General features: G+C 44.1%; 1 protein-coding gene across 5 annotated transcripts in view; it reads right to left on the bottom strand.

Moving 5' to 3' along the window:
* Positions 1-2,849: 2,849 nt before the first annotated feature.
* Positions 2,850-24,180, bottom strand: part of EYS (eyes shut homolog) — a 567,790-nt gene continuing 546,459 nt past the window's right edge. For all 5 annotated transcript variants that reach the window (XM_081905892.1, XM_081905891.1, XM_081905893.1 and 2 more), the window contains 4 exons: positions 22,649-22,823; positions 19,760-19,932; positions 7,858-8,019; positions 2,850-5,358 (listed from right to left, as the gene is read on the bottom strand). In XM_081905892.1, the coding sequence (XP_081762018.1) occupies positions 4,166-5,358; positions 7,858-8,019; positions 19,760-19,932; positions 22,649-22,823 (1,703 nt within the window). In that variant the 3' untranslated portion in view covers positions 2,850-4,165. The remainder of the gene's footprint in view (positions 5,359-7,857; positions 8,020-19,759; positions 19,933-22,648; positions 22,824-24,180) is intronic.

The raw sequence follows: 24,180 nt of genomic DNA, 5'->3' as shown, positions 1-24,180 counted from the left end.
TGTTCATGCCTTTTATTCTCTGTGTTTTCTTATGGGCTTAGAATAAAGTCTGGTAGGTTAACTGGTGGGTGGTATTGGAGTACTGAGGGCTATGTAAAGAATTTTCCTTTGAAATTCTGGGCAAGCAGTTATCAGAGTTGCATGAGTACAGCTACTAATATTTAATGTAGTAGTAGTAACTGTGTCTGAATAACTACAAACCTGTGCTCTGAAATCAGCAAGGGAGGTCCTGCTTTTGATCCTGCCAATGTGAGAATATGGTGGCCCATGATTATGGCGACCTAAGACAGGGAATTCCTTCCCTAAGGAAATGTGGTTGGCTCCCACCCTACTGCCTTTTATGCATCAGCTAGAGGCATATTGGTTGCTTTGCTTTTGGGACATGAATTTGCCTTGGTATCTATCAACTGAAGACATTGTGCTTGTTGCATTTCGCTTCTGATTTTCTTTTCTAGTTTTATTTGGTGGCATTTTGGAAGCTTTGGGAAGGAAATGCAGTACACAAAATCTTAATCATAGTATTGTAATAATGTTTTGGTTTCCTGGGGAGGCAAAGAGAATACATTCAAGACCTTGCATAGATAGCAAAGGTCTTGCACTGTTTTAAGGCCCTTGACATGGCAATGCTACTTCTGGGTTAAATCACCATTTTGCAAGTTGAGAGCAAGCAAGGATTGGAAAGTTGTTTCACAGTGAGATGTTCACTAGTGTGTAAATAGACGAAGTCTTGCAGAAACTGAAAAACAGTAGGTTCATAGGAAATTCTAAGTTGATTCTCCATATGGAAGACAGTCATTTTTCACAGTTTTAGAACTAGAAGATGTACCCTTCTAGTGAGTTTCAAATTGTGTGATTCCCGCCCCCCCCCCCAGTCCCCGGTTTTCTTGTGGATTCAAACACTGGCATGCCAATTCCACATCTGACTTGTGAGAGAAAATTGTGTGGGAAAGTACTTGCAAGTTGCTGGTGTTTGTCTTTAGGTATGTTTCCCTTGCAGAAGTACATATATTGTCTCTATTTTCAGATAAGTCCTTTTTACAGATTAGTTATATTCAATGTGAGACTTTAACGTTGTATACAGTATAAGGTTGGGGGAGAAGAAGGGTGGGGTGAGAGAGCGGAGGGAGAGAAGGGGAAAGTAAACTTTCATTCTTTTACATAGTGTATGTGTGAGATTTTTGTGTTAGCATCATGTGGGTAGGTTCTCTTTCTATTCATTTATTACCGTATTTATGTGAATCTAGTACACCATCAAATCTAATGTGCACCTCCATTTTCAAAACTTTGAAACCAAAAAAGTATTTGCTGGCGCCATCAAATCTAATACACACCCTAATTGTCACAACGTAATTTGGCCAAAAAAGGTGTGCATTACATTTCAGTAAATAACAGTAGTTTTCGTTGACAGTGAGAGAGGTTTGGGGCCCAGGGCATGGTTGGGTTCCTTTAGTTGGCTGCAGTGGGTTTTGTTTGTGTGTGTGAAAGAGAGGGGTTGTTGGGTCAAGTTAACCATATTGATTCACATGCTGTCGGTAGGTGGTTCTTGTTGTCTTGTTGGGCTGTGTGTGTAATAAAGGGGAGACACACCGGGGAGAAAGCATCCTCTTTTATTTGTCCCCATGTCCGTTTTGGTCTGTTGGTTAGCTTAGCTTTTCTAGTAGGGCTGTTTCCCATACAGCTGGGTACCAGTGGTCCATGTTCACTCCTGACAGGTCCTCCAGTGTTTAGCTCTGACGCTCCTGGCTGCTGAGAGTAGGTATCAGCTCTTTGGGGTGTGAGTGTGCGTTTGATGTAAACATTTTATTAGTAAGAACAAGAAGCAAAAGGAGACATTGATGGTTTTAGTGAGAATTTTATTTGAACTCTATGGAACAAATATAGTTTTTATATATCGTTATATGGGTACATGTTTTGAAGTGTTGCAATTTTCATTTATTACAAAGCAGTGTCTCAACAGAATCAATAGGGCAAGTCCACATTTATTCCAGAGGATTGACTGCTGCTTAAAACACCAGCTCCTCAGAGGCTGCAATCCTGAGTGCTTTTCAAAGGTAAATGATGACATTTTAGGTAACATGTTTGCTACATGTCGCTAACTTTGTCAGCATGATAAAGCTGCTATTAGCATAAAATGTTCCTTACCATTTTCCTTTGAAACTTACGTTTCACTTGAGGAAAACGAGGCAGACCAGTTCCCCCCGCACTTGACACTGGGCTGGGGTTAGGCAATTGGATTAGGTGGTGTGTCCTTCCCCTTGGCTCAGCCAAGCTCCCCCTTCCACCCAGTATATAGCTGGTTGGGAGGCCTGCTGGCTGGAGCCAGAGGAAAGCCACCAAATAGTGCATTCCCAGGGAGAGTGGGGGACTTGTGCTGACCTGGGATCTGCTGGCGCCTGAACTCATTGCCATTGTGTGACTGCAATAGTCCCAGCAGCTGCCACGATCAGAAAAGCTGTGATTGCGGAGGCTCTGCCTCTTTGCAAAGCCCCATGGCAGGAGGTGGCAGTTTGGATTGTGTTTTCCATTTTTAACATCAGGAAATATGGAGGTTAATGACAAAAGAAATTATGGTTGAGCACTTTTCCAAACAGCCTAGCAGCCTGATGCTACATGGGTATGAGATGTGAATGGTATTTTCTAGCGATCATAATGCAAGTACTTTTGTTATCATTTGCTCCTTCCCCTCCCCCCTTTCCTAAACATCACTTCAGTGTCATTGTTATAGTATACAGTGCTTTTTTTCTGAGCCACTAGGTGCCGGAATACACCTCCCTCAGGAGACTCACCCCAGGGTGTGTGTTCTCCTCGCAAGCCAGAGGCAACCTCTGACAGGCTCTTGATTGTGACAGGCTCTTGATTGTGGGGCTGCCTCAGCTGCCACCACACAGGCAGGGGAGTGGGCAGGCCGCCTCTTTTTCCCTGGAGGAAGAGGCAGCCCACCCATGTGAAGGTTGGGGCTGAGGTAGCTCCGTGAACAGAGCCTGACAAGCTCTGTTCGCGAGGCTACCTTTGCATGGGTGGGTGGGCAGGCTGCCTCTTCCTACTGGCAGAGAGGCAACCCACCTGCCCCCCCATCTCATGTGAAGGCTGCTGAGGCACAGCTGGGCAGCTTCACCCAGTGGTATATTGCAAGTGAAACCCCCATGGCTCCACTGCGCATTGGGACTGAGGCGTGGCAGCAGTTTCACATGCAATATACCGCTGGGTGATGGCACCATCGTGCTCTGGCCTTCATACCATTCCTGGGCGATGTATTGATATGGCAACCAGACCGCATTGTTGAGGCTGCTCGGCTGAAGCTTCTGTGCCTCAGCTGAGCAGCTTAACAAGCTCCCCCCTCGCTCTCTGGCTTAGGTGAGCTGGAGCAGTCTTGGGGGGCTTGCTCAGCTGAGGTGCGGCTTTCCTGTGTGTCAGCTGTTAGCTAGGAGGTTGAAGAGCCCCAGCAAAGCGCAGGTTCACCTGTGCCTCTGTAGATGATGTCTGGGATCCACTGAGGGTCTCCTCATGAGTCGGAGGCACAGTGGGGCTTTGCTGAGGCTGGTCAGGTCTCTCCCCACACTTCTGTGGAGTTCTGGCTGGGGGAAAAAAGCTGTGTGTTTTATACACAGACATTCAGTCAAGAAAATGTTGCTTGTCAGCAATGGTGGAAATACCCAGTTGGCTTTTGTAGGGGAACTGTAAACACGTTTGGTATTTAAAAAAATACTTTTACCACTGTGTTTCTATCTCATTTGGCATTTATTTTCTGAATACTGTATGCTCTAAAACTTGGAGGCAAAGTTCTATGAGAATAAGCTAACAGAAAATTAAAATAATTCTATATTGAATATACATTATTCTCATTTCATATACAAAAGCTACCTATGACATAGAAAATAAAATGATTGTCTGTTTTGAAACACCTAAATTAACACAAAAGAATTGCCTTTTTTCAACTATCAGTTGCTTCGGGAATTTAAACATTTCTGAAGTCCAGCTTCTCAGAGAGAAGGAAAAATAGTTTGGCTAGGATTAAAACCTCACTCAGAGACAACCAAGGGAGCTGGGGACTGTGAAGGGAGTCCAAGAGCCAAGGAGCCTGAAGGAAAGGTTTCCTATAATGCATCATGCACTGTAAGTAAAAATTCAAATTTTGTACTTACATAAAGAGGTTCTTATTCAGCTGTTAATCCTTATCTCCACTATAAACATTATAGCCTTCTGCCTTAATCAGCAGGATCTTTTTAGAATCTTGAAACAGGACAACGTCTTTAATTTTGCCAACAAACTCCTGATTGAACAGCCCTGAGGTGACAGTGTTCACTCTTCTATTGAGCCCAAATCCTCCAAAATAGCAAGTCCCTCCATAATTGAGAGCAGTATATTTTCTTTGTGGATCTAGATCTTCAAAGAGAACTAATTCCTCATCGAGGTACACTTTGATGAGTGTCTTGTTCTGTGCAATGGTTACAAAATACCATTTTTTGCAACATAGAGACTTGCTTTGTGGAACAAGAGGGACAGCAATGCTTTCTCCGAGATTTACCATGACTTTCAGCATTCCACTAGCAAGTCCAGCTGCAAGGAAATCATTGTCTTCATTTTCAGCCTTCCCTAACCATACAAGTAAACCATCCTCGTGTTCAGTGGTGAAATTGAAAGATATCCTAGTGAATCTGAGGTCCCTTCTTTTATAGTGGGAATCTATGTATTTGAGGTATGAATTGCCTGTAAATTTTGCAGTAAAAAATGAGATCTTTTTTTCACAACGGAGGCCTGACCAGCCAAGTCTACATGCACATGTATATGAAAGTAAAGCTGGGGTAGGTATACAAATGCCTCCATGCAGACATTTACTATGGGAACAATAAGCAGACTGCTCACATGTCTTCCCCGTCCAATGCTTGGGGCACAAGCAATAGAAACCCGATGGTTCAACTTTGCATTCTCCATTATTTTTGCACACTGTATACCCACAAGGAGTTCCATCGCAGTCACCTACGTTGGCGCCACCTTTAGCTCCTTTCTCAGTCAGTTTTAGCTCTCTGCCGTTGACAAGAACCTCTCGAATGCAGCCTGTAAAGCCGATGGGTTCATTCTTGATGGCCATGGGATTAACCAGATTTAAAGAAGAGACTCCACCTACGTAGAAGTCTGTGCGTGTATCTAAGGCAGTCATGCCACTACTAGCTTCCCGGGTTATATTGATGCCATTGAGGTTGAGGTAGCCTTCATTGCCAACTCTCCCTGCTTTAATTAAATACCACGTACCGCTTGTGCTGTGTACATTTTGGAAAGTCTGCAGAATTACCGTTCTGTCACCAAGGTTGTAGCGCAGCTGTACATACCAGTTTACTAAAGAGATGCTAAGGAAATCGCCTATGGAGAAAGAAAAAGAAAGATGCTTCAATATTCCATGAGCTGATAGCACATATTTTTGGCTAAGCATTACTAGGCAGCAGCCTTGACATTCTGCAGAATAGGCCTTCATTGCACAACTTGTGACTCACCAAGCCAAATGCAGCAGCCAGCCATGCACACCATTTGGCAGGTGCTCAACAACCACCTTGTTTTGCAGTTCAAGGGAAAGGAGCAAGAACAGATTTAGCAAAACCCTGTTGTTGCACCATGCCTGGCTAAGAGGCTGCGTTCGGCTTGGTGTGTGAAAGGTTGAGAAGGTGTAGTAGAAAATATGAAGATGAGCTACAAGCGTTCAATGCGAGTTTGTGAAGGTGGCTACAGGGGTTGCACAGGGGAATGCGATTGGAAGTCTCCATCTGATCAAGGCTTATCTGTCTTATCAGGATTTCTGATTGCATGGAGGCAAGAAAATGGGTTCATCCAAACAGGCTTGGAAGCTCCCTTTGGACCTCAAAAGTGGGAAGGTTGGGATGGCACACGCAGCATGAACACATTCTGTACCCCTTCTTCCTTGACCACCTTGCCCAACAGGGCACCAATTCTTTTAGAATCCAGTAGGGTTTTTTTTTTTTGGAGGCGGATAGTTTTTGTAAAATGGCAAGGGAGGCTATGGTATCTCTTTTTTGGTCAATGAAATACATATATTTAAACAGAATGCATTACTTCAGTTCAAAATTGGTGTGGTTTTTTAATCTTTGTAGCGAATTGACTATTAGGTAAAGGTATTACTATGACCTAGCAATGTGAAAATCCAGTGCCAATTGGCTGTTAGGCGTGAGCAATGTTTGTTAAGGTTTTCATAACTGGCAAAAGGGATTGTTAAGGTTTATGTAACGCTGGCTAAAGGAAAAGCTTTACATAAGGTGCTTTGCAAACTTAAGCAACAGAAACCCCTTTCATTTCTTTTGGTGGCTGCTAGGAGAATACTCCAGGACCTCCCTGCACTCTGAGTCTGCTTTGACAGGCTCATTGCAAGGCAAACAGCAGATGCAAGACTCAGTCCTCAGTGACCCCCCACTTCCATGACAGTGTGGTTGAAATAGGTAATATGAATGTTATAAGTTAAGCAGAGTACTCCACTGACAGAGACTTGTTACTTAGAGGGGAGAAGGTGTGATTGAAATGAATGCTTGTGGCAGTAGGTAAATGGCTCTTTTGCATCCTGTTATCAACATACCCTCGTTTTAATACAGTTGGAGGTAAGCTCCAATGTGTTAAATAGCACTTAGTTACAAGTAACTACACCTAAGCTCACAATCTTGGGCATAATCTGTGCTAGTATCCTTTCTCATTTTTCAAAGAGTGTGCATGCAAGACAGAAAGATGTGCAGGCCTTTGTATGGAGCTGATTGACAGGGTTTGCAAACAGACAGGGCTATCCACTGGGACCCGGGCCACGTCTTTACCTGCCGCACACGAGATTTCATATATGATGCTAGGTGTAGGGCAGGTGGTTGGGGGGAAGGGCTCATGATTAAGCAAATATTCTGTTTCCCACCCTCTACACAATAAGATAACCAAAGCACAAGTGTCATTTGAAATTTCCACTTCTCTGAGTTTTGCAAGGCAGTTCCTCAACCAGGTAATTTAGCAGCAATCCCTCTTGCTGTTCTGGCTTCTGGGATAGCTGTGCAGCCTGCATTCGCTCCATAAGACGCATATACATTTCCCCTTACTTTTTAGGAGGGAAAAAAGTGAGTCTTATAGAGCAAAAACTACGGTATTTCTTTTAAAGAGACACGTAAGGCTATTTGTGCTACTTCAAAACAAAACACAGCTCCAAAAGCCTCCCACCCCAGCATTAAAATGACTGTGAGCTTAGAGAAGGAGGAAACAGTAACTGAAGCAGCAGCTTCAAAATCTGGGGAGAGGGTGTGAGTGAGAGGAGAGTGAATTAACAGAAGCTGTGGTTGCTACAGGAGGGAGTGAGGCAAAACTGACACACAGCTTGCCAGTTTCGACTGCTGCCTTCCCTTATGGCTTTGAAGAAAAAACTTCAGAAAACAAAGCAGTGGCTTCAGAGTTAAAGCTACCAGGGGTGTGAAAGGAGAAGGGACAAATGCTTTCTGCATAGCTGTATCATGCCAACTGAGTGATTGGGACATAGATGCACCTCACAAAAATGGGGGGAGGACTATTATACCTACAAAGTGTGGGAGGTCAATCAAAATTCCATTTAAAACTTACAGTGGAAGAGCAATGGGTTTTCCTAAACCTCAGTGCTGCACTGCCTGTGACAAACACGATCCAGCTGATCTAAGTGCATTTTTTGTCAAGAGTGCAATGCAGCTATTTTAGTCAGTCCAAGACACTACATAACTTTTTTTTTTAAGGATTAGCTTGATCTGATCAACTAATGCTGAAACACGAGACACTCTAACGAACCTATGTATGTCTGCATTGGTTATTTTCCTTTGTCCATATAATAAAACAGTATAATGCAGACCCTCTCCTTACCTGACCGTGGGCTCAGGTGTTGAGCAGTGTAGAAGAGGATGCCGTTTGCTGAAAGGGCTTGGAATTGCAACTGAATATGAACCTGGCGTCGGATGCTGAAGGAGTCAAATGACATCCAAGAAGATTTGTTGCTACTGAAAGATGCATCGCTTATGGTTAGGGCTACAAAACAAAACAAACAAGGAAGTAATCTCATCTCTCTAGTAAATGGTGACAGATCGTTACTTTAGCACTAGTGATATGTTGGGCAATACTTCATCATAAATCTAAAACTTCATGTTGAATACAAATCTGAATGTAGGGTTTGTTTGTTTTTTTGCTCTCTGTCTCTCTTACAAGCCCATGCTAAGCTAGTTTTGTGTACCTGTCACCACCACTGACGGGATCTGGCTTTTGGTATGAAACTGGAAATGCTTGAAAGCTGCTGTATGTGGTGGTGGTTCTATGCATGCAACTGCTTTGCCCTGAGACAACTGCTGGCGAACAAAGACTTCTGTGCAGCCACCATGTACCCAGGTGGTTGGGTGAAAAAGCCATACATAAAATTATCATTGTTAAAAAGGCAGTTAAAAATGCATTCACATGCCCCTTCTGCAAACTAGTCAAGATCCCTCTACCCACTCACCCCTAAATAATTACAGAGCAGGGTTCCTAAATGGTGAACTTTAATTTTAGTTTAAGAGAAGGGAATACCATGTTCCAAATAGGCTATTGGGTAAATTACATTGAATAGAGCAGCCTAAGGGCAGCTAGTTCCATGCAGCATCTGGTGCCCCAGATGTGATTACATCTAGCCTGTTAAATGAAGGGCAGATGAGCATTACAAGACAGATGGACACTTGCTGGGTGCAGAAAGCAGTTTCCATGCAGGAAAGTCCCTTACTGGATCAGGGTGAAGTTAGAAAAGGGAAGAAAGAATAAAAATTAAAGATGGTTCTGCTATCTTTGGGTCAATTTGGAGGGTACACAAGCTGGAACCATACACAAAACCATTCACTTTTCTGAATCCATGCTGATAATGCCCAGAATAGGAACAATTCAAAAGATGTGTTCCCACACTATGTTACTTAATTAGTTGGATTCAGGAGAATGAATCATCTCCCTGTGAGCAATCCCTGTCTCAAAGCAATATCCAGATCAGTGGTTAGTGAACACACGGGGTTGGATCCAGATTGAGTCATGTTTAAAGTAAATTGATTGAAATCGGTGGGAGAGTGAAATCAATGGGCTTTAAGTTTGTCATGACTAGTGATCTCATGGGCCTCTTCAAAGCATGACTCAATCTGGATCCAGCCCACTGTGTGTGTTTAAAAAAACCCACCAAAAATATTTTTATTTTATTTTTAATTTTCAAGAAACAGGATGTAAGCATAACTTTATCAAAACAATTTGATTTTCTCACTCCCCCAGAAGATTACGAATACAGTCAGGTTCCCCATAAATCTATATGTGTTGTTGGTGGGTAGCAGTCATCAGGGTGTTCATCTAAATACTTTATAAAGGGATGCCAGCCCTCTCTTGAAAACAACTTTTGCATTTATGAACTTCATTTTTCTCTACCCTTTTTAACAAATCGAAAGGAGCGTTAGCTGGCAGAATGCTCTGAGGCCAGGCACAGGAAACACTAATAACAGCAATCTAATAATAATTAGCGGGTGGCGCTGTGGGTAAATCCTCAGCGCCTAGGGCTTGCCGATCTCATGGTCGGCGGTTCGAATCCCCGCGGCGGGGTGAGCTCCCGTCTGCGGTCCCAGCTCCTGCCCACCTAGCAGTTCAAAAGCACCCCTAAAAAGTGCAAGTAGATAAATAGGTACCGCTTACTATCGGGAAGGTAAACCGCTGGCCACGTGACCCGGAAGTGTCTCCGGACAGCGCTGGCCCCCGGCCTCTTAAGTGAGATGGGCGCGCAACCCTAGAGTTGGACACGACTGGCCTTCGGGCAGGGGTACCTTTACTTTTAATAATAATAATAAAATGCCATTGACTGTAAACGTTAGTCATAGCAATGCTTTTCTTTTTGTTGTACCACAAAGTGTGTATCTTGCGAACATTGCAAGAGATTTGATGCACTGCGGTAGATTTTTAAGGAACACCCTCCTTTTGCCCCCTTTTCAAAATAAGTGGAGCGTGCGCTAAAAACAACAACCAAATACAAAGACCCCACCATCTTGCTAAACCTAAGAAGACTTTAAAAGTGTAAATCCCCCTGGACCAATTAAAGTCATGGGACCATGTTGTCTTTGCAAGTTCTGTTGCTGAAATACATTCCTCTTTCCCTCTTGCACTCATTATGTTTTCTTCTAGGTGCCATAGAACACAGCCCAGTTCACTAGCCTTAACATTGCCTCCCCATCCTATCTGCCACTGTTGTCATGGATGCCCCACCACACCTCTCTAGGCAATTCTTTTCATGCTCTCCACAAGTCCCACATGGCTTCTTTGTGTTCCCAGTGTTCTTTGTGTTCAGCTTCATTACTAGAGATGCTCTTGACAACTTGTAACCACCAGGCTCCCCCCCCCAAAGATTACTGAAGTTATACAGCAGGGACAAAACTACACAACGTACAAGATAGCCATATTAGCAGTCTCCAGGGAATGCTTTTAAGACTGAGGAAATATATGGGGTTAAACATCCCTCCCATTTCAAATTAGAAGCCCCACAGGTTCTTTCAATTCCAGCTTTTATTAACACTGGCTTTCCAGCTCCGTCTGTCATTTGTCTAATGGGGAAGAGCATGCAACTTTGTTCAAGTTACTAAGAATGGTGAGCAGCATCTATATAACTGCCAGGAAGCATTAGCAGCAGATCTGGATGAGAACGAGTCACCTCTCCCCATTGCAGCCTGATGACAAGATTGTGTTAGAAGTCAAAAGATTCTTTTCTATCAACAAATAACAACGCAGTCGAAAACATCAGCTGACTCTGGGATCTGCATACCTGTACTTGATTCTATATGTTTTCATCACTATACTGTAGACAGTATGATTGGCAGCCTGATCCTAGGATCAGCAGAGTCTGAAAAGTTGTGCTCATTAACACTTCAAAAAGCTCAACACAAAACCCAAACAACACATTTCTAGCAGGCTGCTGAGTCTGGCACTGCTGCTGACTGCAAGGCCAAGGAACAGCTTGGAAGATACTCCTTAGTAGCCTTCTCTGCGTGAATCCCAAATACTCTTAATACTTGCTTCCTGTCCGACTGCAATTTATTTTACTTCTTTGTTCCATTGTAACTTGCCTTTACTCAAGGAGTTTATACATAAGTCCGCCTAATTTTATCCTCGCAACATCCCTGAGAAGTAGGTTATGTGGAGTTATCTAGTGAGCTTCATGGCTGAGTGAGGATTTGAACCCTGCTCCCAGGCTTGACTACCCTGGCAGTTACTCTATACTGAGTTTATCTTTGTGCACAGGCTGAGTGCCCTGTAAAGCTATAACTGCAACATAATTTGTTGCCTTGTTATCTAGGGGTGTCTCACACTAGGCCCTTGTGTTCACTTGCCTTTCCGTTTGTAACAGGCAGTTCTGAAAGTATTCCAGACACCATTTAGAGTTCCTTCACCTTCTGTGAAACCATGTTTATCTTACTTCAAAATGTCTCTTGGCATTGCAATTAATTTAGTGCAAATCTATAGGAAAAGGTTCGCAGCAAAAGCATAATGTGCCTTTAGCCAGATCCCTGCTAAATGCAATGCTTCTTAGAGCCATGCATTACATTACACCAGGGATGAGGGAACGTGTGGCCCTCCAAAGGTTACGGGGTTTTAAGCCCCATCAGCCCCAGCCAGCATGGCCAGTGGTTAGGGCTGATGGGTTTTGTTGTCCCCCTGCTTTATGTTGTGTAATTTGTGTAAGCAAGAGTCCTTCGTGGCATCCTTTTGCATATTCCCAATATACAGTGATGATTTATGTTGAATTGAAAGTTTACATGTTTTCTCCTTGTACTCAAGAGTAAAAATATAGTTTGCTCTTAGCAAACAGAATCACTATAGCAACAACAGAAAGGTATTTGTTCAGTGTTTTCTATATTATTTGCAGGAGAAAGGGATTCAATTCTTCCTAAGGGCATGCTCCTATGAGATACACAGTATTTACGGCATTTCAAAAACCTGGCAAATAAGTCCCTATGGTTTATTTCATTTCAGTTGTCGAAATATTAGCTGAGCATAGCAGAAGTGAGTTCTATCTCTCCCACTTTCATCAAATATGTGGCACCTTACATGGCTTAGAAGAAATTGTAAAACAAAATAATAACAATCAGTGTGAATGGAGTACAGTAAGGTTTGTTGTTTGGTATGGCACAATCAAACAGCAAGGCAAAACTATTACAGGTAACAACCTGGCTTATATCCTATATATATTTATTCAGGAGTAACCCCACTGACCTCAGTGCACAAACTTCAGTTACATAACAATTAAACCTGAGCTACCTTCATCAGGAACTCTGAAGAAATGAGAAATAGCGCAACAAGAGGCAAAGTTCTAGGCTTCATTGACAAATTAAAATCCAACAAATCTCTGGCTTCAGATGGTATCCACCTGAGAGTCCTCAAAGAGCTCAAATGTGAAATTGCTAGTTTTCTGACAAAAACACATACCTAGTCACTAAGATTGACCTCTGAACAAAAAGCCCAGAGAGCCATCAATGTGGCACCCGTTTTTTTTTAAAGGGATCCAGGGAATTGCAGGTAAGTTAGCTTAACGCCTGTTCCAGGAAAGATTTCTTAAAGATAAAATTACTAAGCTTATAGAAATCTTGCTGAAGAATCAAAATGGGTTCCACAAGGGTAAGTACTAAAAAAGCACGTGGATAGGGGTGATCCAACAGATATTGTTTATTTGGGCTCGGGGCTTTTGGTGCCTGAGGCAAGATGTGTTACTGACACTTTTCCCACCCCACCCACCCCTGATCTGGGCCCATACCCTGGTGGGGTGGAAGGAGCATGCCACCTGACACAGGTTGCCTCATTGGTGCTCTGGCTGTGCTAGGGCAGTGTCATAAACAAAAATCTGACCTTAAAATTCTTATCACAGCAGCAAAACAGCTTAGGTGCTGCAAAGCAGAACACATGGCACACTTTTCTAGCCACTTCCCACTTCTCAGAATTTTCTGCCTGAGGCAGCTGCCTCACTCTGCCTCATGGTAGGACCAGCCCCATTTGAACTTTCAAAAAGCTTTTGATGTACAGTAGTCCCTTATAAGTAAACCTAGCAATTACAGGCTTAAGATGTCAGACCTTTCATTCTCATAGCGCCTAGATCTGGGGTTATCCAATGAAGCTGAATGGTGAGAGATTCGGGACAGAACAAAGGCATTTACTTCTTCCCATGGTGCAATAGTTAAAATGTGGAATTTCACTGCTACAATGTGGTGAACGCCAGCAATTTAGAAGGCTTTAAAAGGTAAAATTCATAGGGTAAGGCTTAAATGGCTATGGGTGAGGATAGCTGTGTGCTAACTTGAGGATCAAAACAGCATGACTAGAGAGTAACAGCAGAGGAGGGCTATTTGCCCTCAAGTCCATCTTATGAGCTTCCCATGGGTACATGGTTGGTCACAGTGGGCAGCAGGATGCCTGACTAGATAGGCCCTTGGCCAGAACCAGCAGGGCTCCTCTGAAGTTACCTGTTTTGTTAAACATCTCTAGCCAGGTTATTTTATTGCTCATGTGCTGAATGGTATAATAAGCAGTACTTTCCCGAAGGCTGTGTACACACCATACCTATGAAGCATGCTTAGAGCACATGGCTTCTTCCCCCAAAAGAGTCTCAGGAACTATTGTCTACTCCTCACCAAACTACAATTCCCAGAACTCTGAACAAACTACAATTTCCAGGATTCTTTTGAGGGAAGCAATGTGATTTAATTGCATTGCATGCACACAGCCCAAGTGTCTGTTTATAAGTATAGGGAGAACAGCTACACAGTTTAATCGGTGCTTTTACTCATAGAAATTATTGTCCTATGCTGCCATCTAGGGAATGCATTCCGTTATGGCACTATTACCTTGGTTCTCAAACTTAATTCATCCTGGAACTCCATTCAAAAACCAAAGCATTCCCAAACTAAGGCACACTTTCCCATAGCACAGAAAGTAATGCAAAATGGATTAATCCATTCCAGACAAATAAAAACAACCCCTAAAACAGCTATTCAACATGAATTATACTATCTAATGAGACCATTGATCCATAAAATGATAGCAATAAACCAGGCTGCAATCTACTACCCAGTATCAAAAACTGCATTGATCTCCATTGCCATTGGAGGGACGAGAGGGGAGGGGAAAGTTTAAATGGGGGGGGGGGGAATGGAAACACTCAAACTGGAGGGATGAGGAGCGCGCATGGGGTGTGGGGGGGGGAAGGAGGTGACTAACTGGATGCAGGAGATGGGCGTTTAAGGGGGGGGCGGGAAAGGGAGGCAAAAGTTTTCTGCCTCCCACCCAAGCCATCTCCCTCCCTCTCTCCTGCATCTGCCCAGGCTCCCCATTCGCCCGGCTGAGTCCCAGGGCTTCTGTTTGCACTTTGGGCAGCATGACAAGGTGGCAGCTGTGAGCTGGTCGGGGCGATGCTGCCTGCGCGTCCCTGGCACGGCGGCACCGGAACGCGGCAGCAGCACCGCAGCGCAGAGAGGAGGCGGTGGCTGCTCTCGGCTGCGCTCCTAGCCGCTGGATGCTGAGCCGGCTGGGCTGGAGCCTGTACGAAGTGCGAGCGCCCCGATTCTCCGCTCGGGAATGGGGCCCCTGAGCTGCCTCGCCTGGACCTGGCTTGGGACGGGGGTCGAGAGGGAAGGCGAGGGGGCGGGAAAGTCAACCTGCCCAACATAGTTCCCCCACCACAACCTCTCTGCGCGCTGGGGGAGAGTCGTCAGCTTCCAAGTCTCCCTACTCTGGAGTCACTTACATTCCGAGGAGCCGCCCAACTCCACTTTGTACCGAGAAAAGAGGCGCTTTGCAGCAGAGGGAAGCAGCGGCAGTCACTGATGGGGCCAAGCCGCTCCTGGAAGTGTGCACTCAAATTGGAGCATGTTCGGCTTCCCAAAACAGTTTGAAAACCGGAACACTCACGTCTGAGTTTGAAGTGTTTGGCTTCCAAGTAGTTGGAGAACTAAGCTGTTCGAAAACCGAGGTACCACTGTAGTGTTACAAAATACAAATGTAGTCGTAGTTCTTGCAGTTCTCTGAACTGAGTGTCCAAACACAACATGTAACAGCCAAGCTAGTACTGAACTTTGCCCCCCCCCTGCAATTTCACTTCCTTGCTCTTGAAATATCATCAATATTTGCTAACTATGCCTAGTTTGCTCATTTGTTTTATACGGAAAGAGTCACTTTCAACATGCACAGTCTATTTGATTTTGTTTTTAGGTTTACATAATGTCTTTTTCATACTCCTAAGCTGATTTCTCTCTCACTTTTAATGGAGATTTTCCACAGTGCTAGGTTGGCTCCTGTTGTGCTCTAGAAGTGGGGCTGGAATATTTTGTTGCTATGGAGAAAGCCATGACCTTTGCAGCCACTGGATGAAGAAAGGATCTGTTGACATTTGAGCCATAACAACCTTAACTAGGAGAGGAAGCATAAGGACTATGTTAACAATATTAAGAAAGTACTTCAGTCTCATAAGATCAAATTCAAGTCACTCCTGTTACCATCAACAAGCTAACCCAGATTTGCTATTCACACACTAGTTAATTTGCACCTCCTAAAGACTATTTTATATGCTATTGAATAGTAAATTAGATCCAAAAGCTGCTTTTATTTGATGGAAGAGCTTCCATTAAAGGAAGACTCCTTCTGCCAGAAGAAGGGGACTTTTGGATTCAATCTAAAATGCCCATCTCATTTTGATTCTGGTTGCAGTTTTCATCTCTCAGGAGTTATCTGAAATCCATAATTTAGCAGGTTTGTGTATTATCCGGTATCAATCAGCTCTGGCGGTTATTGGATCCTACAAACAGTGAGTGCGAAGGTCGTGCCCATGTTCTTCATGGACCTATTGTTTTAAATGGCCTTTTACTTTATCTTTGCATTGTCAGACCACTAAGCAACAAAGCAACTTCTGTATGCTGATTGACTGTGGATGCTTTCCCTTCCTCTCTCAGCCAAAAGGAAAACAACTTTTTTTAAAAAAATTAAAAGCTGTAAGGCCAGATATATCTGTGAATGAACACATGGATTGATTTTCATCCACAAACATGTGCTGACAAAGCACAGAGCACCTAACACCAGGTCTGTTTGGGATGCAAAACCATCAGACTTAATTCATGGTACCTGCTTCCCATATGTGGCTTGTCGGGAATGGGAAGTTGCCGTAAAAGGGGATCCTCATGTGTGCTGGTGGAGTTCATCTATAGCAGCCCCATATGGAACTATGGTGCCTCAACATTGCTGAGTAAAACTGCTTCATACTGCTGTGGAATCTGAAACAGTGGCATAGCATGGATTGCCAGGGCCCAGGGAAGCGCATTGGGGGTGGGTGGGTTGGAGGGAGGGAAATGGGTGGAGTACACATCCACATTCAATGGCTACCACATCACCCAGGAGATTGCAGCCACAGAGCTGAGAAAAGAAGAGTTGTTCCATTGTCTGGCGAGGTCACTTCCTGATTCACATGGAGAAGCCATTTTCAACAGAGCCCAGCAATGGAAGCACACAGCTGCATGGAGGCAATTTTGCATCCAGGGCAACTGCCCTTATGGGTCCCCCCATGCTACACCACTCATCTGAAAAATAATAATGACTCCTGCTTTCTTAAATGCTTGGGCATATAATTATTTTGGGCCATTAGTCATTCCAGCTAAGCTATATTGAATTGTTGCTCAAATACAGGGAGATTGTTTTTTCCCTAATCAGCCTAGGACAACCTAAGTTTGGTTTGTTCTTCCACATCCCTGAGGACATTTCGTTCTGTTTGCTGCCCTTGGGTTGCTGGCAAAATTTGATTGGTATCCTTACTGCTTGTTATCTCTCGAAGGTCCTTTTGTGTCTCGGGTATTCTTTGACAAACCGTATATCCTTCCTGAATAGTTACTACTCTCGACAACCCCTCTCCCCTTTGTTTCCTACTCTCCTGGGCTACATGCTACTCTTTCTTCTGCTTCTATGCCTGCCATCAATCCAGAGACGTAAGGATGTTGGGGGGGGGGGGGCTAAATAGTTGCTTGTTTACAGGCTGCGGCTCACTTACCAGAAAAGAAAAGGAAAATTGTACTTTGCAAAAATCTCATGACGATTCATTATACTGCCAACAGAAGGGGAAATGGAGGTCAAGGATTTTAAGGCAGAACACAGTAGGCTTTTTCATGGTGAAGTCTCCACTTCTTTTGTTCTGATGCCCCTCTGGGAGTTATTTACTGTTGGGGTTTACTGCAAGGACAGTGCTTCCTTGCCTGTTCTCAGGGGTCTGGTTCAAGTAATTTGAACTCGTGGCACATCACATGAGGGTGACGGATCGCCACTAATTAAAGATGCCCCGTGCCAGTTCAGTTTTTTAGTAGTGTGTGAAGGGCTGTTGATTCTCAGTTCATGCCAGGAGGGCATTACAACGGTGAAAACACCAGTGAGAAAGAAATATGTGGGGCATGATGCCAGAGCAAGTAATTGTAGTAGCTGATTTCAGCTGAATAATGGGCATTTATGGCATGAGCTATGAGACAGGATTATTTCCAGCTAGAATAATGAATGTATTGTGTGGTCTTGGGCAAGGTACTACAACCCTGCACATGTAATGTAGGGATAAAAAGAACCAAAGTAGACGTGTCTCTGGCAAACCTGCCTCTTTTTAAAACTGGCTGTGCAACAAGCATGTATAAAACGGGGAGTACGGCTTACTTCCCTATAGCATTTTTCATGAACTGGATTTAAATACCAGAAGTAAGCCAGTCAGGGAGAAAAGTGGTGGGTGGTGGGGCTGTGGAGAGGCAAGTGGAGAGCACAGAGAGGGTTCAGCAACCCCACGGCCATTCCCATTTTTCCTTTTAAAAATTGAATCCTTCTTCACCTTTATACTACATTAGGAGAGACCCCATACCAAAAGTGATATGTCTCTCACCACCCTGTATAGTTTGTCTCTAATATTGGTCTACTTTACAAAATTGTTCTAAGGATGATTGAACTAACATACGTCAACACTTTAAGCACTTGAGGAAAAAAGTTCTATATAAACAAGCAATACCGCTACCCTCTGGAAATCTAAATACAGTTGCACACATTCAATCTCAAAGCAGCAAGAGACGCAAGGGGTTCCTGCACTTACGGGGTTTGGTTGCCTTGGAATGAAGGTCAGTGGAGACTGTAGTGTCTTTAGGATTTACATATTTATACATCTACATAACCTGAGCATACGATGGAAGGGCTCACAGAATTAACACCCTGACAGATCTTGCTTCCCCTTCCGTTTTCTGGGAAGTCCTAAGTCACAGCCTGGATCTAACCTTAAGTTAGTTGTGTCTATTATTTTAGTGGGTCTACTCTGAGTAGGACTGAACACAACCCACTGTCTCCCTCCACGTTGGGGCTATGCAAAGACAATATCCATGTTATTCGATGTGCTCTTTTTCCCTTATGGGGTATTCGAGAGCCCATATAGTGTCCTTAAGTGGGTTCCCTATCGGTAGGAGAAAATAACAGAGGCCGACCAGAGAATATTGAGAAGCAAAGCAGCTAGTAAGCCTGAACTTTATTGATCTGTTGCAACAGGGTCCTCACTCACCACACACAGGAGGGAGGAGGAACCCCGTACAATGGTGTGCAAGCCCTTATATAGACGTTTGAAATTGCCCACCCTGTAACTCAAGACCACTCCCAAAAACATCATACATACATCACAGAATGAGGAGGTCTACAACAGAAATCCTGTCTGCCAGGATACCTGACAATGGCCAGTGATTGCTTTACTTGGGCAGCCCAGCCATTCTTTTGTGATGTTAGATACCTTAATTCCTGAATCCAGGTCACAGACTCACCCTATTCATACACAAAGATGCCCTAAAGACGGGTAAGCAAAAGACCATGGAGAGGCTTTCCCCGTTTCCTTCCTCCTTGCAGAGAAACATCTGAGGTCAATTTGGGAGAGTCAAAATGGTTGCAGGATTGCTCTCCTGTACTAATTCAGACATGTGGCTTGTATAGATACGTATGTGTTTACCTTGTAAATTTATGAACATTTAATTTATATATTTGAGACCGTAAATTCTTATAACATGAGTAACTGAAACAAATTGAAGCAAACTTGTATGAGCAGGGATCAAGGACTTTCCTGATAAAATCTATACCCACAGTACTGTTTAATTAGTAAAAGTACATTCTTGGAGCATGCATTCCATTTCCTCCCAGCCAACAACCACTAAGATCTTCCAGAAATCATGTGCACCTAGGCCAGTCAAGTTTCTCTTTTTTCTTATTCCAATCCTAAGGACCAAGGCTACAAACTAAAATCCCTTCTACTACTACTACTACTACTACTACTACTACTACCATTATTATTATTATTATTATTATTATTATTATTATTATTATTATTTATTCTCATTTTAGATGGAAACAACAACAACAAAAATGTTTCACTCTTCCAATTCCATCAGGTCCAGCATTTTGGCTTGCCAAATGGAACAATCCCACTTTCTTCTTCCTGCAGAGTATTCTGGGGATTTTCCCCAACCCAGTCAATTTTTTTGGGGTGGTGGTGGGGTATGTGGAGTGAGGGGTGGGGGAAGCCCCATTGCACAAGTGGAAGTCCTTTCACTAATAAGGCTCATCAGTTGAATCCTGCATCACCACCACCATTGTCTCCATCATATTCCCTAAACTGTCATACCCAAATTAAGAAAAGCAGGTAAAAGGAAAACTCCTTGGTAATGCCATTATTAGAGGTCTGTATTGGAGATTGTTGCCTTACCTTGTTCACAGTAGATGCCAGTGGTTCCTAGTGGGCAGTGGCAGGTGTAGCCGTCAGGCAGTGGGGCACAGGTGGAACCTTGCCTGCACCTGTGGGGTGGCTTGTGCTCAGGATCACACACAGAAACTGTCTCCATGCAGAATGCTCCTTTCCATCCAGCGGGGCAGTGGCAGCTAAGAAGAGAAAACCATAGAATATTATTAATACAGGGCTAGCTGCATGTTACAAGCCACAAGAGAGTCCCTGTGCCCTTTTCTTTAAGGAAAAGTATCTTGGCAATAGGGGTGCGGGTGGCGCTGTGGGTTAAACCACAGAGCCTAGGACTTGCTGATCAGAAGGTTGGTGGTTCGAATCCCTGCAACGGGGTGAGCTCCCGTTGCTTGGTCCCTGCTCCTGCCAACCTAGCAGTTCAAAAGCACATCAAAGTGCAAGTAGATAAATAGGCACCGCTCCAGCAGGAAGGTAAACGGCGTTTCCGTGCGCTGCTCTGGTTCGTCAGAAACAGCTTAGTCATGCTGGTCACATGACCCGGAAGCTGTACGCCGGCTCCCTTGGCCAATAAAGCGAGATGAGTGCCGCAACCCCAGAGTCGGCCACAACTGGACCTAATGGTCAGGGGTCCCTTTACCCTTTACCTATCTTGGCAATGGGGAATTTGAAGAAGGGAAACAATGAGCTGAACCCTTTCCCAGCCTCTGTAAGTAATTCTTCCAGATGCTTTTCCTGATACAGAATGCAAGGCACTTAACTTCCTCTTGCAAGTACATGTTGTGAAAACCATGTGGGAGGTGAAATGGAGCAGAGGGAGGTGGGGAAGGGGTTAAGGGAAACTCCCTCTGCTGCATCTCTGCTCCACCAAAACTGCTTTTCTCATTAAACCCAAAAAAAAGGGTAGGCCCTAAAAATATTCATCTTAGGCATCCAAGGTCGGGGGGGGGGGAAGAGGTGTGTCTTCTGCATATAATGGAAATTTCACAATGAAGGTGCCAGACACACCTCTGTTGGGGAGAGCATTCAAATTCTTAGGGACTGCCACAGAGAATGCCTCCCCCTTTTTGACCACCCTCTGAACATTCGAGGGCAGAGGAACTACCAAGAGGGCCCCTTCTACTTTAGACACTAAGGTGAACACTATGAAGCCCACTTTCCTCCTCCTTGTAGGAGGGGCTACCAAGATATTGCACCTGGACTGCTATGCTGAATGTGTACCGGCAGCTACTGGATTTATGATCCCTCACCACCACTATGCCCAACTGCCATTCAGGTGCTTGGAAAAGCTGATCTCTGTATAGAAGCTTATTTGGTCCATGGACTGCATTCACAGATGCCCTGTGCATTGCCGTTTATAAGCAAGGATTTCATAAGGATGTATTCTAGTTTGTTTGAGCAAGAACAGATCAGTGCCACCTGGTGGGGAGGGCTGGAGTGCAGTGACAGGACACCTGCTCTGCATGCAGAAGGTTCCAGATTTAATCCCCAGGTAGGAGGTCCCTGCCTGAGACCCTGGAGACCTGCTACCAATCAATCTAAACAATAATGATCTAAGAAAGACTGGTGGTCTGACTTAGCATATGTTCTTGTGAGTAGAATACTATTTTGGCTTTATTGCATTGTTTTGACTCCAAAATGAGGCACCTCTGACTACACAGCAATGCACCAGTTTCTATTCAATTCAAAAGAATCACCAAGTGCCATGAGCATGTGCATATTATTTTCATCTCAAGCATTAGGTAGATATCCAAATAGTTATTGCCCAGCAGAAACCTATTTTCTATTTTTCCACATCAAGGGCGGCTGGCCCTAGAAACTTATTACCAGAGGTTTTGCATGCCTGTTGGAACGCATTTCAAATACTGTATTTCTACCTAGATGAAGAATAGGGGCTTGCCCAGCCGAGAAGCCAAATGCAAAGTTTACCCTAAAAAATAAATAAATTAAAATCTACAGGAAATGGTGTGCATTGCTGTACCTATTTAAATCAGCAGCATTGTCCCCATAGCAACGGACTCTTCAATTTAAATGCATTGCACATCATGTCAAAACGGAGGTTCTCTGACACACTGAAGCAATTTCTCAAAAAGTGAAAAGCCCTTAGGAGGAAATGATTCCTAGGAGCCAATATGATGTCTGAAAACAAACCCAGGCTCTCCGAGGAACAGAGCTTTTTAAGATCAGGAGGAAGAGGAGGAGGAAGTCTTTTTGTAGCCATGCTGCATGTGAAGAAGAAAAGGAGAACCTGTGAGCCACCAGATGCTGTTGGACTACAACTCCCATAATCCCTGACCATGCTGGTTGGGGGGTGGGGTGGGAGATGGAGATCAAAAACATATGAAGGACAGGGCCGGCGCACTCATGAGCCAAGGAGAGGTGACTGCCTCAGGCGGCAGGATCCACAGGGGCAGCAGATCCCAATGTGTATCCTTGGACAGCCACAGGTTTCTCCACCCCTGATGTAAAGCACATGCTAGACATGCAACTTTACCCCCTTTCAAACCCAAACCCAGATATGGTAGTTGTGGTAGAATGGGGCGGGGGTGGGGAGCCAGGGTTAGTGCATGCATAGAAGATATGGATGTGCATCTAAGTCTGGTTAAGGGCCATAGCTCAGTGGTAAAGAATCTGCTTTGCATGCAGAAAGTCCCAGGTTCAATCCCTGGCATCTCTGGGGAGTTGCTGGGAGAGAACCCTGTTGGAAATCCTGGAGAGGTGCTGCCAGTCAGTGTAGACAATACTGTGTTAGATGGACCAATGGCTTGCCCCAATATAAGGCAGCTTCCCCCATCTTAGTTTACATCTGACTAATGCCCATGAGAACCACGGTGTTAAGGCAGCACGGGCTTGATGAATTTCCCATGCAATAATAATTCACCCAAACCCATTTGCACTTACTAAACAGTAGAGCCGCTTTCCACGCACGTCCCCCCATTTCCACATTTTATGAAGCGGCACGGAGACTCGTCACACTGCCCTACGCTGCGACCAGCATTCGGGTGGCCTTCTGGGATTCCTGGGGCTTTAAATGGCTGGTCCCTCCCAGTGCGAACTTGTATGTCAAAAATGCAACCTGAAAAGAAATAATAATAATAATAATAATAATAATAATAATAATAATAATAATAATAATACCACCACCCGGCACCCATTTGGTGATGCATTTCAGCAAGAAGCTTATGGAAGAAAGGAAAGGAAAAGATGAACGGATGTGTTTGATTTTTGCCGCTCAGGAGGAATTTATTTGCCACAATGCTATGTATAACTAACTTAGTTAAAGGTATTCATATAAATATATTTCTATGAAATTAGGAGGGAAAAGACAGTACACAGCCTCAGTCTTAATTTCATTTAGTCATGGGTGGTTCTGTAAGGCTCCAGAAAGAGCTTAATTTAAACATGCTGCAAAAGTGGCGGATATCTGTAGAGTGGTACCTCGGGTTAAGTACTTAATTCGTTCTGGAGGTCTGTTCTTAACCTGAAACTGTTCTTAACCTGAAGCACCACTTTAGCTAATGGGGCCTCCTGCTGCTGCCGCGCCGCCAGAGCACGATTTCTGTTCTCACCCTGCAAAACACATGCCCTGAAACTATACCTATGGATTCAGACTCCCTTTACCCCCATCCCCACCGATTATTTTGGTTTGGAAAAACCTGCTATTCTCCCATTTGCTGTATGTTTCCCTTTCTAAATCAGAGGCACTGTAGGTTCCATTACTAGAAAGGGGGAGCACCTGGCTTTCAAAAATTGGGTTTGCAATCCTGAGCCCACATATGGAGATGCAAGATGCAACTCTATGAGACTTGCTCCTGAGTAGGAAGGCAAGAGGGCCTTTCCATTCTGCCCCATATTCATTGGATGCAGCATTGTTTACATTCTGCAGCAGTTCATCTTCCATCAAAAACTACACTATTTGTCTCACTGTCCACTGTGCAAAATTACCTAGCTTATCTAAGTTACTTTGCCATTGTGTTGCTGGACCTCATTCATTTCAGTGGAAAGGAAACACAACGAAAATGGGGAGTGGTAGAGATCAATTGCATATAATTTGTGGATTGAAAGCAACAACGGTGAAGACTGATCTTATTCACTGGATTGAGTTCCGCTCCAAACATGGAAGGAAAAAATGAACACTGGCCATTTTCACTCCAGCTTCTGTTGTTGTCAGCGTTCTCTGACATCCCTACTCCTGAGCAGTCATAATTAGAATTGCACTGCAAACATACGCAGGTTTCAGTTTTAAGAAGCAAAAGGGAGCGTGATATGGGAGGAGTGTCTTGCTGTATACATGGCAAGTCCTGAGGATACTAGGTTATTCCCAGAACCAGTAGGTTGTCTCCTGATTACCCAACCCAGGTTCAAACCTAATGCAGATGAAGAGCTGGAAATTCTGTGGGAAACCACCTCCCAACAGTAGAATTTATCCCAAT

This window comes from Podarcis melisellensis (assembly GCF_964234715.1).
Source record: "Podarcis melisellensis genome assembly, chromosome: 3".
Taxonomy (NCBI): Eukaryota; Metazoa; Chordata; class Lepidosauria; order Squamata; family Lacertidae; genus Podarcis; species Podarcis melisellensis.
Note: the sequence above shows the minus strand (reverse complement) of the source record. Positions and strands in the feature narration are given on the sequence as shown.